At 39.6% G+C, this 16,838-nt stretch overlaps 1 protein-coding gene across 4 annotated transcripts in view; it reads left to right on the plus strand.

Moving 5' to 3' along the window:
* Window positions 1-12,702, plus strand: part of LOC111161425 (LSM14A, mRNA processing body assembly factor) — a 54,415-nt gene extending 41,713 nt beyond the window's left edge. For 2 of the 4 annotated variants that reach the window (XM_022525056.1, XM_022525053.1), the window contains 4 exons: window positions 3,014-3,196; window positions 3,296-3,467; window positions 4,476-4,711; window positions 10,767-12,702. In XM_022525056.1, the coding sequence (XP_022380764.1) occupies window positions 3,014-3,196; window positions 3,296-3,467; window positions 4,476-4,711; window positions 10,767-10,819 (644 nt within the window). In that variant the 3' untranslated portion in view covers window positions 10,820-12,702. Of the gene's footprint in view, window positions 1-3,013; window positions 3,197-3,295; window positions 3,468-4,475; window positions 4,712-9,765; window positions 9,825-10,766 lie in introns of all 4 variants that reach the window. The other 2 variants (XM_022525055.1, XM_022525054.1) reach the window with 2 other exon arrangements.
* Window positions 12,703-16,838: the final 4,136 nt, after the last annotated feature.

Below are 16,838 nucleotides of genomic sequence, written 5' to 3' on the forward strand. Positions count from 1 at the left end.
GGATCGAGTCCCGCATCGGGCTCTCTGCTCGGCGGAGAACCTGCTTCCTCCTCTATCTCTCTCTCTGCCTGCCTCTCTGCCTGCTTGTGATCTCTCTCTGTGAAATAAATAAATAAAATCTTTAAAAAAAATAAATAAATAAATAAATAAATAAAAATAAAAACAAAATGGGGGCGCCTGGGTGGCTCAGTGGGTTAAGCCTCTGCCTTCAGCTCGGGTCATGATCTCAGGGTTCTGGGATCGAGTCCCGCATCGGGCTCTCTGCTCAGCGGGGAGTCTGCTTCCCCTCTCTCTCTGCCTGTCCCTCTGTCTACTTGTGAGCTCTCTCTCTCTCTGTCAAATAAATAAATAAAATCTTAAAAAAAAAAAAAAAAAGGCAAAATGAAAGCTTGGGAGTTTCACTGGGGAATAGCACTGGGAAGTCAACCTGGGAGTAGCACTGGGGAGTTTCATTGTTGTAACAGAGCATTTCTTTATCTTGATTATGGTAGTAGTGGTACAGATGTATACATGTAGCAAAATGTTATAGAACTATATATAAAGATATACTAGAAAATGAATATCTCCGAAACTGTTGAAATCTGGGGCGCCTGGGTGACTCAGTGGGTTAAAGCCTCTGCCTTCGGCTCAGGTCATGATCCTGGGGTCCTGGGATCTAGCCCTGCATCGGGCTCTCTGCTCAGTGGGAAACGTGCTTCCTCTCTCTCTGCCTGCCTCTCTGCTTACTTGTGATCTCTATCTGTCAAATAAATAAATAAAATCTTTAAAAAAAAAAACAACTGTTGAAATCTGAGCGAGGTTTATAGTGTAGTTATATTGTGCTGGTGTCAGCTTCCTGGTTTTGGTAATGTACAGTAATTAAAATATTATTGTTAGAGGGGAAGCTAGATAATGGGCATATAGGACCACTCTGTACTATTTTTTCAATTTTTTTGTGTCTAAATGTTTTAAAATAAAAGTTTTTTAAAAATCACCATTTCTGTATCTACTTGATGGGACACAGCTATCTTTCAGTATATTGAATTTACGGGCCACTAAGATTTATACACTTATATTCACATTGTTGAGTGATTTCCTCTTTAGTACTGTCTTTTGTGTTGTTTTATGTTTGTCACTTTCAGGTTAACATTATAAAATTGTTTTCATTGTTTTCTGTGCTTTTAGGAGTGGATTTATCTGTACCTTGAAGGTTTGAGGTGTTCTCATTATAATTATTTAAGCCCTGAGCCTTTTGTCCTTTAAGTAATTATTCAAGAACTTTAATTTTCTTTCATGATTATTGAGTTAATAAAACTGTACACTTTGTGTTTTGTAATCTATAACATTTATCCCCAGATTCATTTATCAGGACATATTACCAAAGATAAATTTATGATTTTAAATGTCCAAATTAAAAAATAAAGGCAAGGTGTAATCACCTTATTTAGATAATTAGAAAGTGATCTTTCACTTAATTTCAGAAAATGTATATTGAATTTCTCCTGTACATTGCTATGTATGTTTTTGTATGTGCTGTGTGCCATGGAATTCGGGGGTTTTGGTTTGATTTCCTATATTTCACTTTTTGTATTTTGGAAAAGAGAGAACTTCTCTCTCAAGATAATTGTCATACTACCATCATTTAACATATAAAGTAATAAGTAAAGTACCTTTCAATACACTTCAAAATTCATCCCCCAGAGGTTCATTAACAGAACAGTGACTATTCTTTCAGACTTTTTTTCTGAACGATTTTACAAACATAGTACACACTTAAAGGTGGGTTTTTTTTGTTGTTGTTGTTTTTTTTTTTTTTTTTTTTTTTTGAGACGGAAAGTTTGTGCTATATTTACTTCCTGGCTTATGGCTAGGGTGTTTTTAATAGTGAAGTTGAATGTTTTAAACATCCTGCTTACCTACTTTTAAGTGTCTGGATATGCTGCTATGGGTTTTTGTGGTTTGTTTTTTCAAACGTGGGCAGTTTGCAAAACTTGAGCAAACACTGAACATAACCTGTTACCGTGTAGTCACTTTCTGATCTTTGTCACTATGTGTTAAACATTTCACTTAAGTATAATCATTGAATTTATATTCCTTTGTGCTCTGTTTCTGTTAACAGAACATGTACCACTCTTCCATATTCCTCTTTTTTTTTCTTAACACTTCCTCTTGTGTTGGATATTTGGGTTCTCAAGTTTTTACTGTAATTTATGCTATTTTGGTATTGCTTTATCATATTTCATAAATCTTGTTAACACATTTGACAAGGAATAGATACAGGCAGACTTAAATAGTATGAAGTCATTTAGAGGGATACAAGAAAGATGGAAGAGGAAGTGGTTGGAGTGGTTGAGACCTGGTGATGCTTTTGTGTGTATATCTGTAATATTTGTGCTTATTAGTGTTCATTAATTTTTTTATTCCAAATCTTGGTTCCTATGATCCTTTCGTAGAAAACTTCCTAAATTTTGAGAACCCACTGTATGTTCAGCACTTTGTAGGAATTAGAACTGTAAGCAGAGCAGAGCCCTTCCCTTAAGGAATATGACAGTAATTTACTGTAGAAGTCTTCAGAACAGTTTGGTTATGCACTCTAAAAAACATGTATGTGTTTGGGCCCCATAAGTATAAATTTCATGTGTGCTGTTCTCAGTTCACAGTGTATTAGGTTAGTGAAATTTCATTTCTTTTTCCTTTTTTAAAAAATTTTTTCTAAGGATTTGTTTATTTAGAGAGAAACTCATGTGTGAGTGTGGGGGAAGGACAGGGAGATGTTAAAGCAGACTCCCTGCAGAGCATGGAGCCTGATGTGGGACTTGATCTCACAACCCATGAGATCATAACCTGAGCCAAAACCCGAGTCGAATACTTGACCAGCTGAGCCTCCCAGGCACTCCAATTCATTTTTATAAAAACTACTAATGTAGTAATGTGTATAGAGACTTTTAAAAAGCATTTTTGTTATTGTCCATTTAATAAGACCATAGTAATAGCTTCTGTCTTAAACCAGTTTATTCTTTCTTTATTGATATAGTTCCAGGTGCTCCTTCAGCTCCAAGGAGAGGGCGTGGGGGTCATCGAGGTGGCAGGGGACGATTTGGTATTCGACGAGATGGTCCAATGAAATTTGAGAAAGACTTTGACTTTGAAAGTGCAAATGCACAATTTAACAAGGAGGAAATAGACAGAGAATTTCATAATAAACTTAAGTTGAAAGGTGAGTTTATTTTTCTACTCAGAAAATGTTATTTGGCTTATGAATTGTGGATGTTTAATATAAATCTTGACTTTCTGGTATGTGCTTGTTTTTCATTAGAAGATAAACTTGAGAAGCAGGAGAAGCCTGTAAATGGTGAAGATAAAGGAGACTCAGGAGTTGATACCCAGAACAGTGAAGGAAATGCAGATGAAGAAGATCCTCTTGGCCCTAATTGCTACTATGACAAAACCAAATCCTTCTTTGATAATATTTCTTGTGATGATAATAGGTACCGTCTTTTAAGCTTCTCTTATGCTCTTAGGAGGTTGAAGTATCAAATGATTTCCTATAAATTCACTAAGTTTAATGAATACTTAAAAATATCTAAGGACTACAGTTATTTAGTGTTTTTTTTTGTTTTGCCAGAAGAAAATACTCCGTACTTAAATTTTCAATGATATTACTCCTTGTGAAGAAGAAATAACCATATACTTTTGTTTAGGAATGCATTCACATTTAAAAATTAGTGATTAAACCAAAAGCATTCATCTAACATCTAAGTAAGGCCTTTACTTACTCCTCTACACTGTAGTTCAAATGAAGCCATGGCCAAAAATGCTAATGTTACTCTGAAGTTTGCTAACATAGTAAAAGTTGGCCATATCGTAGCAAATGTGGGTCCAGAAAATTGCTTAGTTAAAGGAGCCAGCATAGCAGGAGTTCTAGAGTTTTTGCTACCCATCCCAAATTTTCCTTCTCCGAATGGTAGTTTGGTGCCACCTGGTGGCAGTTGTCTACTTCAGTGTAAACATGGGGAGGGTGATGATCCTGGGATTGTATGGCCATAGGACAGCAGCAGTAGCGATCTAAAAACAGCCTTCTGACATCAGGTCCAGGGACTGGGCTACGAGGATACTAGAAACTTACTTCCCTAGCACACTGGGACCTACTTTCCTTCTCCTAGCTTCCTGAGACAGTTCCCTTTCCTGGCTTAGTCTTCTCTCACGCTGGGGCCAAGAGGGGGTGCAGTCATTTGCCAAGCCTACTGTATTTGAATTCCCGTTATATTGGAGGCTGTTACGTTTGTTTCATCAGCTGTATTTGAAAGAAACTAGTACTGGTCATATTTTCACGTGAAGTTTAACAATAGTATGGGAACATCCTGCCATGGACAGTTTGTGACAACTTCGCTCTTGAGGATTTATTTATTCTTAATTTGGAAATTAGTGCACCGCATAGTTTTCCTGGAAAATGTTCTTAAACCCAATACACTAGAGATTATTTGTTCCTATAACAGAGAACGGAGACCAACCTGGGCTGAAGAAAGAAGATTAAATGCTGAGACATTTGGAATCCCACTTCGTCCAAACCGTGGCCGTGGCGGGTACAGAGGCAGAGGAGGTCTTGGTTTCCGTGGTGGCCGAGGGCGTGGTGGTGGCAGAGGTGGTACCTTCACCACCCCTCGAGGCTTTCGTGGTGGATTCAGAGGAGGTCGTGGGGGCAGGGAATTTGCAGATTTTGAATACAGGGTAAGTATTACATGGTTTGGGATTAGCATGCAGTTTTATGAAATTCAAAATGGTTTACTTTTATTTATTTTGCATCAATATTTTTAAGCCGTTTGTATAACTTCCAGTTTGTTCGGTAGGGGATTAAGTTGTTTATATAATTTTAAGGAGCAGTAACTTCTTGGCTAATGAGTCCAAAGTTTTTAACTGCTTTCTTTTCAATTGGAGGAAGTAAGAGAACTACAAGATAGGGGTGGGAGGGGTTTGTTTTTTGTTTATTTTTGGTTTTTTTTTTAACAGAACCATGGTTTTAGATTTCATGGACTAGTAAAATTATCCCCCCCAAAATACTAGAAAGTGATTTAGGGTTTTTTCCTTTTTTTTTTTTTTTTTTTTTTTTTTTTGGGAGGCCATGGGGAATTATTAAAGAAATACCAAAAAAGACTATATCTTATCACCTTTATTTTATACTACAAAGTGTGTAAAGAGTCTAGGAAGGACATTCTCCAGACTGGAAAACATCCATAGCAGCCAACATTTATATAGTATTTTGCATGTGTTAGACATTGTTCTAAATGTTTTTCACATATTAACTCATTTAAATCTCACATGAACTCTTTAAGATAGTTCTTATCACCATTTTACAGAAGAAGAAATAGGTATAGAGATATTAAATACCTTGTTCAAGGTCAGCTAGTAAGTGATGCTGTGCACTCATGAGCCTTGTAAGTTTGTTCCTGAGTCAGTGCTCTTAATTTAGTTTTATGGAAAATTCAACTGCATTTTCCCTGGTTTTCTTCTTTTACCTTGATCTTGAAAATATTGTGATATATTGGCATTTGAGAACTGCTGCTAGAAAACTATGTAGCTCTGTATAGTATGTTTATGTGTATAGTTAATTTACTGAAAGGAGTCTGTAGATGAAGTCAGTGTCACTCTCCTAGTTTATTGATTTTTAGGTTCAGTAGAGAGGAAGGTTATATAATCACAGAATGGATCAAAATCCCTTTGTAAAGAGATCTACTAGGAATTACAAAGGGCAGCTAGAAACAAAAAGACCTGCTGGCAGGAATTTTATTGTCCATTATTTGAAACTGCCCATTGTTGAGATCCCCCTTGAAGAATTGACGTTAGTGGCTTTGGGTTCTGGTCTGTTAATTCTGACACCTCTGATATTATATCATCCTGCCAGGACTACTGAAAATTAGCTTCAAGTCATTAGCTCAGGCTGAGCAGCCATGGTGGCCTAGTGCAGCTACAGGACTTACAACTTGCAAAATTTCCATTCTAGCGGGAGACTATGTCTTAGGAGTTACAGAATGCCCACTGCTTGTCACTGTTAATTCTTACTACTGCCCTTGCCAGTGGCCTTTTGCTTTAGAATTCAGTAGCCTTTTCACAGATTTTTGCCCTTAATACTCCTGACATATTTGACACAGATAACCACCCACTAGCCCTTCTAGTTTTGTTTTTTTTTTTTTTAAGATTTTATTTATTTATTTGACAGAGAGAAATCACAAGTAGGCAGAGAAGCAGGCAGAGAGAGAGGAGGAAGCAGGCTCCCCGCTGAGCAGAAAGCCTGATGCGGGGCTCGAACCCAGGACCTGGGATCATGACCTGAGCCGAAGGCAGCGGCTTAACCCTCTGAGCCACCCAGGCGCCCCGCCCTTCTAGTTTTTAAAAATACTATTATTTTTAGGGTATTTTTGTCTTCTTCTTAAAAATAACACGTGTTCCAGGGCACCCGCTGGCTCACTTGGTAGAGCATGTGACTCTTGATCTTGGGGTTGTGACTTTGAGTTCCATGTTGGGTGTAGAGATTACTGAAAAATAAATTTTTTTAATATAAGGTCTTTAAGAATAATGTAATAATAACATATGTTCCTCAATACAGTCTATAAACACTTCATGATACACTTCTCCAATTCAGAAGTCTTGTGTTGGCTCTTGTCCTTTTTGCCATCGGGACTCCCCTTTTCTTTACTCACTCTGCTGCAGATATGTGGACCACCTTCTTGCTCTTGTTCAGTGCCAAACTTATTTTTATCTCAGGACCTTTTCACCCATTCCTTCTGCCTAGAATGTTCAGTTTGCTCCTTAAAAGCTTTCATGCTCCAGGTGCCTAGGTGGCTCAGTAGGTTAAGCATCTGCCTTTAGCGCTGGTCATGATCCCGGAGTCCATGGGACCAAGTCCTGCATTGGGCGTCCCACTCCATGGGGTGTCTGCTTCTCCCTCTGACCCTTCCCCCTCTCATGTTTTCTCTCTCTCTCTCTAACTAAATAAATAAAATCTTTAAAAAAATAAAAGCTTTTATGCTCATGTTTGTGCTTGCTCTTCTGCCCCCTTCTTTCTTACCCTACCTCTCTCCCCTCCCCTTTCTTTCCTCCTCTTCTTGTGAGCTTGTGAGCTTGTTGTGAGCTTGTTGATACATAGCTTTTAAGGTCCCAGTTTTTCACCTGGGACCTTATATGCTTCTACCTGCATCTCTCCATCTTTATCTGCTTTATGTCCTTTGACCTTCTTTAAAATGACCTTACCATCTTCTTGGCTTCCCCCCACCCAGCACCCTCACTAGCTGACAGTGCATTGTAGCCCCTTTCCACACTACCGCATTTGTTCCTATTCGCTATCCCTGTACACTACCGTAGTAACCCTCTGATTGGTCTGCAGACGTTTGGTCTCTTTTCCTCACTTCAGGCAGATCAGCTCTCTGTTGAAGAACCTGTGACAGCTCCTTGTTGAAGACCACATGGAGTCAACTTGTCTTGAGGAAAAGGACGCTTAACTTTAAATTTGGATCTTGATGAGAATTCTAAGATTGTTGCCACTGTGACTTCAGTTGACTCGTTAAATCTTTCAGGCCCTCGGTTTTTACATTTTTGGAAACAGAGTTACGCTTTTATCAAATACACATTTTTTTATAAAATTTTTTATTAACATATAATCTATTATTAGTCCCAGGGGTACAGGTCTTTGTCAAATACACATTTTAAAGATCATTAAGGTCTCAGAGTTACAAAGCATCTGAGAAGTCAGAGCTCCTGGCCAAGCTGTGAGTCCTGAAGTATCCCTTATAGGGGCTGGTAGCTTACTTCTCCTAAAAGCATCCATCCTACCCCAGGGGTAGTTCAATTAGTAGGATTTCACAGTGTGGGTGAAGATCTTTCCCCCTTTATCTTCACTCTTAGTTTACCTCTAGCCTTATAAACACACAGAATATACATACACCTCCATGATAATTCCTCAAATATTTGAAGCAGCAGCTGTCATGTCATCTCTGAGATTGGACAGTTATTTCTCATTATCTAAACGGTCATCAGTAAATCTTTAAATAACTGCTCTGTGCATGGTACACGCATTTATTAATTCAGACTTTTTGAAGCTCTGTCTCTGTTTGTCACATTTGAGCCCCTAGTGAAATCCCCTATCTCACACGTTGCAGAACTAGAATTCATCATAGAAGTTGTCTGCATGAGTCTTTATCCACATTAGTGTATCCTTGACAAATAGTCCAGCCTCTGTTTGGGTGTTTCAAGGCATGATAGATTGACTGAGCCCTAGATGTTGCCCTGGTGGTAAGGTTCTAACGTGACATTGTACTGCCTGCTCTTCTTAATCTGTGCGGATCCCACTGCTATATCCAGCCCCTTTTCTCATTGTGCTTTAAGGAGTTTGGTTCAAGCAAGTTGACTCGTGGTCAGTGCTTATACACACTGTCCTTGATTCCAACTTTGACCTCATTTTGTTGACCAAATATAATGGACCAAATATAATGAAGTCTTCATATATAGCATGCACTGTGCTGGATATTAATGGTAAGCAAGACGGGTGCAGTCCCAGCCTTGTTGGTGTTTTAGTCCAGTAGGGAGAGACACATAGCTCAAAGTCAAGTTTCACATCTTTCACAGTCTTCTCCAGGGTTTGCTCTGTCCTTGGAAACTTCTCTTCCTGCACTGATTTCTTCCCTTTCTGACTCCTGTGGATCTGCTTTCATCGATACACATTTTCAATACACTTGTGTTCCATATTTCATGTATTTTTGTTCCGCATTTCCAGCTGCATATGAGCCTCTTGACATTAGTAAACGTGTATTTTACTTTAATTTTCACCAGCAGACATGGAACCGTAGTGGGCTTAAAGTAAGTGCTCATCATGTTGATTAGGAATACACTACTTCAGCCTTGAGTAAGGCAGGAGGTCCATCAGTGTGGCTAGTCCTTCTTTGTCCATTCCAAAGTTAAATGACCCTTATATCTGGCACGAGAGCCCTGACCTCCACATTCTCCACCTTCTAAATCATACCACCTGGCACCTTTAGAGGCAGAAATAGTGATTGATCACTATTAAATGAAGGAAATTCACCTTTAAGGATTAAACTCCTTTCTAAAACTACATCTGACACTTCTCAGAGAAATGGAGGTCATTGGCATTTACAGCAGCCTTCATGTAATGTTCTTCTTTGTGCTCTGTTGGCATGAATCGTTAGTTTTGAGGTGCACATAAGCAAGTCTGGTTGTTGAATGAAAACATAGGCAAGGTAGGATTGTAGATTTTTAGAACTCCTTAAAAATACCAGCTGAACTATAAACTCTCTCTCACCCTGCCCCCAATAGATAGTTAGGAAACCAACAACCCAGAGAGGTTAACTCTCTTGATCTAGGTACAAGCTAGTAAAGCCAAAACTTAATCTCTTTGACTTCTAGTCCAGTTTTCCTTGAGGATAATGTTAGAAACATAAACTTGTGTTAATAAGGTTGGTCCTGTGGTGTTTTGTGGGGGTGGGGGATGAGGAGATCAGGTTGGGTTTGTAGTAAGAATATAGTTAGCTCCTATTTTATATGCTGCTGCTGCTGCTACAGAGGTTAAGTAAGCCACTATGGTAGGTGAGACGGACTACCTTCTGTTTGAGTCTGTTTCTTCAGATAGGGTCCAGAAACAAAGAGGTAACGCAAATGACTCAGCATGGTACTCTCTCTCCCTTTCCCCCTTTCGTTTTCTCCTCTCTTTCCCTCTACTTATCTGTATCCCTCTACCCCTCTCTTCTATCTCCCTCTTTCTTTCTTTTTTTTACCTTTCAGAAAACCACAGCTTTTGGACCCTAAAATAGGTCTGGATTGATCGTACAACTTTCTGAAAGGTAAAAAAAATAAATAAATAAGGTTGGGGCATGTGAAGGTTGACTTTGGTGGGAGACTGTGGGGTGGGATTATCTTCAGTTTATTCCTTTCTGCACCAATTTATACCATCCATATGTATTCCAATTTAATGACATTGTGCAAGTGGTTTGGTGCTATATACACAGATAAAGTTAAGTCTTTAACATTGGAAATAATGTATTTCTAACAGGATGAGAATCAGCAGTAAAAATCAGGTATATGATAACAGCTAGTCCTGAGGAAAATAGTAGCCCCTGGCTCTGGTGTTATGTAAAGGCCTTTTGATTAGGTTTAGCCTCACTGGTAAGCTAAAGGCTCCTTGAGACTTTTGTTTTTTCCCTGGTTACTTTTTAAAAATCACCCAGTCAACTCTGATTATCAGAACTTATTTTGAACTTAAAAGTTATCCTTTTAAAACGAATTTCTAAATCATTGCTTTCTCCTGGCATGAAACCTGGGAGAGAAATGTTATTTTACTGTCTGTATATTTTATTGCTTAGTAAAGACATCAGAGACTTCAGGATTTTATTAATCCTTTTCCAGGGTATGTTGTCAATTGTATTTGATGAGTTTGACTGCTAAGTTGAAGGTTTAAGTTTATCATTGTGTTTAAAAATTACTAAAGTGCAAGCAAAGATAGTAAGGAATGCCTGTATCTTAGGGGCCTTCTCGCTAGAACCAGCCCACACCACACCACCACTGCTGTAACCTCTACTAACTAGAAAATGCAGTTAACAAGTAATGAGCTACTGCTGGGTGTAGAAGTCGTAAAATGTTTCCTGGAAATTAGTGAAATGGATTTATACATGAAAGGGAAAAGAGGGTATATTTCAAAGTAATGAGAAATACACTTAAGTAAATTAGAAGTACTTATTACTAAACCAATAGTTTGAAACATGAGCTAATTTTTTTTTCCTTTTTAGAAAGACAACAAAGTTGCTGCATAGTCTACAAACAAGTCTTTGAAAATAGGTGAATTTCTAGCTCTTCATGGTCCTGAGAATTGGTTTCAGTCTTTGAGAAGAATGAAGAAGTGAATTTGCTGTATATTTGTCACCAGCACTGGGTTTTTGTTTGTTTGTTTGTTTGTTTTTCTGCTTAATTTCAAAGATATAATGCAGTTACTTTTGAGGGGGGAAGGCTCATCTTAAAAAATGAGCATTAAATATATTTGGAATAGCAGAAGGTTAAGTAATTTCTTATGTATAGTTAAACTACAGCAGTACTTCAATGGAACTTAATAAGTATTTTTTCATCACTGAAAGGATTTTTCTTATCACTGAATTGTATTTGGCAATTATTGTAAGTTGCCTGCAGATAGGGCCGTGATACTGTGTTTTGAGCCACAGAAGGTTGTGTGTATGTATGTGTGCGTGCGCGTGTGTGTGTGTCTATATCTTGCTCTCTTTCTTTCTTTTTGGAAATCCTGTAATATCCCTTTTGAGGTAGCTTATTTCGTCAATTAATTAGGGTGCTGGATGGTAGAGAATTTTGTCAGTCAACTATGTACACACAGTAAATACTGTTTCTTAGGCAAAGGTAACTTTTTTATATAGTTGTAAAATTCCATTATATTCCATTGCCAAAGAAACATTCAGAACTTTGTATAGCTGTATAAAAAGCAACTAATTTTTTAAAGAATAAACATTTTAAAGTCAGCAAACATACTGTGTCCTTGCAGAAGTTGATGTGCTGAGGAGCAGAGCTATGGGTGGTGGGTCTTTTTTCATAGCTTTCCAGGCTTGAGAGTTTTGATTTTGATTTTTTTTTTTTTTTAAATGTTTGGAACATAAATGAAGATTTGATACATTCTTCCATTATCTGAAAAGGATAAATTACTCATACTCATTGTAAGAACTTCATTTTATAACAAATGGCATATCACAGGATTTGTCCAAATAATAAATATTTTCAGTATATGAATGTAAATAATCATAGATAAGAATGTCCTTAGCTGTATTTTCAAATAAGCACCTCCCCCTTTTTTAAGACAATAAAACTGGGTATCGGTTAACCTGTTCTTCCTGACATGCCTGGAGTTTTGTTGTGGCATCTTGATTCATTCCATTATGTTTCAGGAGGGTTCAGAGTGTAGAAATTATTTTTGCGACCTGTAAGATACCCTAACACTGGTCCTTGGGCCTGTGGCCCACAAATGACTCGGTAGTAGAGTTCATTGCTAATTATAAATCACTAGTAAATCTTTTTGATATTTTAAGCTATAGTGGGAAAAAAAAATCTGGCCGCTTTTGTGTTTTTATGAAGGCCATGGAATAAAGGGATCCAAAGATTTAGATATTTTTATCTATTTTGATTTTTGTTAACTTTCTCTTAAGGTATTCAGTAGTGATAAAGATGTGGAAAACTGCGCTGTCGGAGAATTGGAGTATTTAAAGATGGTTGATATTTTTAATTTTAATTTTATATCTTTTGTATAGCTCTACAAGGAAATGTTTTGTAATTTGGTTTCATTTAAAGTCCAGTACTTGGCAGGCATAGTTTAGATAATGTTGCTTAATACTGTTTGCTTGCATGTTAACAACCAACCCTTTTGGAGGACCCACAAATCATGATACTGAACACATTTCCGAAGCATTCTGAACATCAAAGCAAGTGCTATGATAATACCTATGTAGACTGTTTGAGATGTCCTGGGCCAGTTTCAAGAAAAGCTGTAAATACCAGTTCTACATGCTCTGAAAGTATGAATTCACGTGTTTTCCAAGCCCTCTGGGTCACTGACTAAGGCATTTGGTGCCCCAATAATAACTGGCAGCATGGCAGTGCACCTTACAATATCAAAGCAAGGTTTTTATCCTAAGACAGAATAAAACTGTTAAATAAAAAATGTTCGTCAAAGTTCTTTCTCTTTAAATAGTAATACCATCTTACCATAGAGAGAAACATAATGAAAGACCTCTTTTAAGTATAAGAATGGAATTATGGTTATGTTTATATTCCCTAAAATAACTAGTTTCTAACATTTTTCCTAAGATTTATTTATTGCTGTAGTGCTTAGGAAGCTGGAAGCCCCTTTGTTCCCCACTAGGATGCAGAGTGATCTTGAGTTACGGTCCCCATCTTGAGACCGAGCCAGCCAGGCACAGGCCAAACTAGAAGCCTCGGGCTAAAATGCTCCCTCTGTGGGCAGGCAGGTGTGAAAGAGGAGAGAGGGAAGGGCTGACTCCTAACCTCATTTATTGGATCAGACCACGTCTCCTCCTGAAAGAGCAGGATTTACAGGAGTAGGGAGAAGGTTCGGGAATGTTAATCCAGCTCAGTGGCTCTTAATCAGGGTTTGGACTGACATCCGGAGAGCATTTAGGAGTATGAGGGGATGTTGTTTGTTTGTCACAGTGACTAGAGACTGAGTAAGGGCCAGGGTGCCAAAATCCTACACTATGCTGCATGGTGCCGCATAATGTGTTATCCAGCCCAAAGTACAATGGTGGCCCTTCCAGTTTGAGAAATACTGGACAAGAAAAGATGAAGAGCAGGGAATTAATTCTTTCGATCCCCCCCCTCCAGATCTTTAAAAACATTTCCTGAAGAAAGTATCTTTACATGGAATGAAAGGACAAGGTATAAAGGGACCTTACTTTCCGGTGGCACAGTGTGTTGGCAAGCTGTTACCACAGGAATTACCACTTCATCCTGGTCTCTCTCAAGAAACGGTTCCCAGATCTCTTGTCCAGATGTGCTGAGGAGCACTTGTAAAGTACAAATTCCTGTGCCCCACACTTCGAGAATGCAGGTCTGAAGTTCTGTGGAGGAGCCTGGACATCAGTCGGACCCCCACAGGTCGTACTGAAAGGTCATTAGGAAAACAGCTTTACAACAGCACAGCCAGCTCACCTCATCTAGCCCCTCCTTAAAGGACCTTGGTAAAGTTTTTACCGGATTCCTTTGCCATTTCCCCGTCCTTCCAAATCCAGTACATCCAGGTTGTGACTGCAGCAGCAGGAAGATGGAGAGAGGAGTAAGAGGGAGGCGGGGGCATCTCTGCAGGACCAAATCCAGGGGGGAACAGGGAGACCGAGACTCAAGTTTCCTATGGGTTTGGCTGATTTGAGTACTGAGACTTAGTTCTTTATTTCTAGCGTACAGGAAAAGGGCGTGTGTTGTTTCTGTGTCTCCGTTTTACATGGCTGTTGTCCCTGTCTCTGTGGGCTGTCTGTCTGAAAGAGAAGCTATGCCTTCCACATGGCTGTGCTAATCGCTTGGGTCTGATCATGCCCAGATGCAGTGCGATGGGATGCCCCGGCCCTGTCAGATTAGACAGAGCTCTTTTAAACAGTGACAGTCGGGAGAGGTCGTGGGATAAAGTCATCAAGGTGAGTGAGCTCACTAAGGAGCTCACATGTCACGTGTCGCTTTACCCATTTTGACTGTGTTTTTAAAAGATTATTTTTTTTTTAAAGATAATTATTAATACAGTTGGAAGCCAACTTAGGAAAATAAAGTGGCACTGTCGATCTCGGAATCTTAGGATGCTAAATTGGGGTTTGCTCAGAGCAGGCTGCCCTAGCTCCTCCCAAGAAGGAGACCCAAGGACAGCTTCTTGGAAGAGGTATTCCCTGACTAGGAGTGAGTGAGGGAAGGGAGGGAGTGTAGCTTTGAGCAACGGGGGCTTGGAGGCCGGTGGCAGCCAGGCAGCCAGCGAGGGTGTGCACTGGGAAGCTAGAGGTGCAGGTCCCAAGCATTGGTTTTGGGATAATCCCAAACTTCTGGGGAGGAGTAATGCAAAGGTTCTTCTGTTTTTTTTTTTCAGAGCCAGTGTTAGTGAAAGCAAGCTTGTGGTTTCAAGACATGTATAAATCTGGCTCCAAGGGCACGTGGTGAGACTGTGAATCTAATGTGGTTTCTGTTCTCAGTGATGGTGCAGAGCTGTGAGTCAGTGGTGTGGGTGTCCTTTAAATTCCAGCTTGGTTCATATTTAACGAACTTGGCTGACTGATAAAAATGTTTTCAGGTTTAGCTCATAAACATATCCAAATAGACCTGAATCTGATTCCAGTTCGTAATGAATGTTGATTTTTAAGGAAATGCTTTAAAATGCACTGATGTCCATGTTGTGGTTCATAAAGAAAGTAGCACTGCGAGGCCAAACCATATTTCAGCTCAATAATAAGGCTTTCTCAGAGTGACTCCATTTAGTAAGCCTTGCCTTTGCCTCCAGACTTGAAGAGTAGTCTGAGAGTGGAAGGAGAGAGGAAGAATGCCAATGTTGAGGGGGTATGAGAAGCCGGGATCTGGCTACATTGTAATGAATTCCAGTGGGATTCATTCACCAGGATGGGAACATGTTTACTAGATGTCTGGAGTGTGCCTAATCCTGGTACTAACCTAATCCCAGTAGTCCTCCAGCACTAGCCCAACAACAGGATTGTTGATGAGAATGCAAATCCCAACCCTGCAATTCAGGATTTTGCTTGTGCTGAAATGGTTTTGTAATTTTTTGTCTTCATGGGTTGCTCCATTCCTCAGTGTTTAATAGCATTGCTCTGTCCCAAAGTGGGTATGTGGAACCTCGCAGGTTGCAGTTTATAAAATGGAAATAGGTATTGCTGTTTTGTTTTTGTAAAAGTTATACATTTAAAAAGAATTTGGGGGGGGGCGCCTGAGTGGCTCAGTGGGTTAAAGCCTCTGCCTTCGGCTCAGGTCATGATCCATGTGTCCTGGGATCAAGCCCCACATCGGGCTCTCTGCTCGGCAGGGAGCCTGCTTCCTCCTCTCTCTCTGCCTGCTTCTCTGCCTACTTGTGATCTCTGTCAAATAGATAAATAAAAATAAATAAATTTAAAAAATTAAAAAGAATATGGGCAGTATGAGGTTCCTGACTGTCTCAGTCAGTAGAGCACATGACTTTTTTTTTTTTTTTTAAGATTTTATCTATTTGATAGAGATCACAAGTAGGCAGAGAGGCAGGCAGAGAGAGGGAGGAAGCAGGCACCCTGGTGAGCAGAGAGCCCGATGCGGGGTCTCGATCCTAGGACCATGGTCCTAGTCGAGACCATGACCTGAGCTGAAGGCCAAGGCTTAACCCTCTGAGCCACCCAGGCACCCCAGAGCGCATGACTCTTCATCTCAGGGTTGTGATTCAAGCCCCATATTAGGCATAGAGTTTACTTCAAAAAAAAAAAGAAAGAAAGAATAAGGGCAGTATGGAAATGGTGTTTAAAAATAGATAAGAAGAAAAGGAAATTTACAGTCCCATTACCCACTAACCATTGTCAACGCTGTTCGTTCTGTATAGTCATGTGCTCTTCAGCAAGAATGGATTCACAGTGTATGTTCTGTGGTGAAACTTGCTCTTGCACTTAATGTACTGGGTAGCACTGTTTCAGTTTTGAAGTATAATATATACAGAGAACATGTATCCTAATTGTAAATAGCACCCAGTTCGGGATTCAGGTTATTAACAGTACCCCAGACACCCCTCTGTAACTCCCTTCCAGAAGCCACTTGCCCCTGAGGGGTAAGTACTATCCTGACTTACAACAGGGTAGATGGCTTTTGCTTTTTGTTACTTAATAGAAATGGAATTATACACTGTATACTCTTTGTGCTGAGCTTTGTTCAACATTGTTTGTGGGATTAGTCCACATTGTTGCATGTGGCTGTGAACTGTTTTCACAGCAATGGTAAGCTCCATTGTGTTAATAGCCCACAGTTTAGCCATCTTACTGTTGATGCCACATTTAGGTTAATTTCTGCCTTTTAGCTGTCAAAATAATGCTAGCACTGTTTTTTCCTCTGCCAGAGAAGCCAGAACTGGAGTAGATGAGAGGAACACTGATTTGCACCCCTTGAGGACATAGAGCGTGGTGAGAAACGGTAGTGCCCACCCAGCGGTGGTGCCGCACCACACCAGCATGCTACTGCAAATGATTTGTTACAGTAGACAGATGTAGATGTAGACAGAGCTGTACAGGTTAGAGCAGATGCAGGGTTAATCCTCCCTGTGCACACGCTCCCCCCACCACCCTCCCAGT

This window comes from Enhydra lutris, unplaced genomic scaffold (genome assembly GCF_002288905.1).
Source record: "Enhydra lutris kenyoni isolate GAN:26980312 unplaced genomic scaffold, ASM228890v2 scaffoldscaffold85, whole genome shotgun sequence".
Classification (NCBI taxonomy): Eukaryota; Metazoa; Chordata; class Mammalia; order Carnivora; family Mustelidae; genus Enhydra; species Enhydra lutris.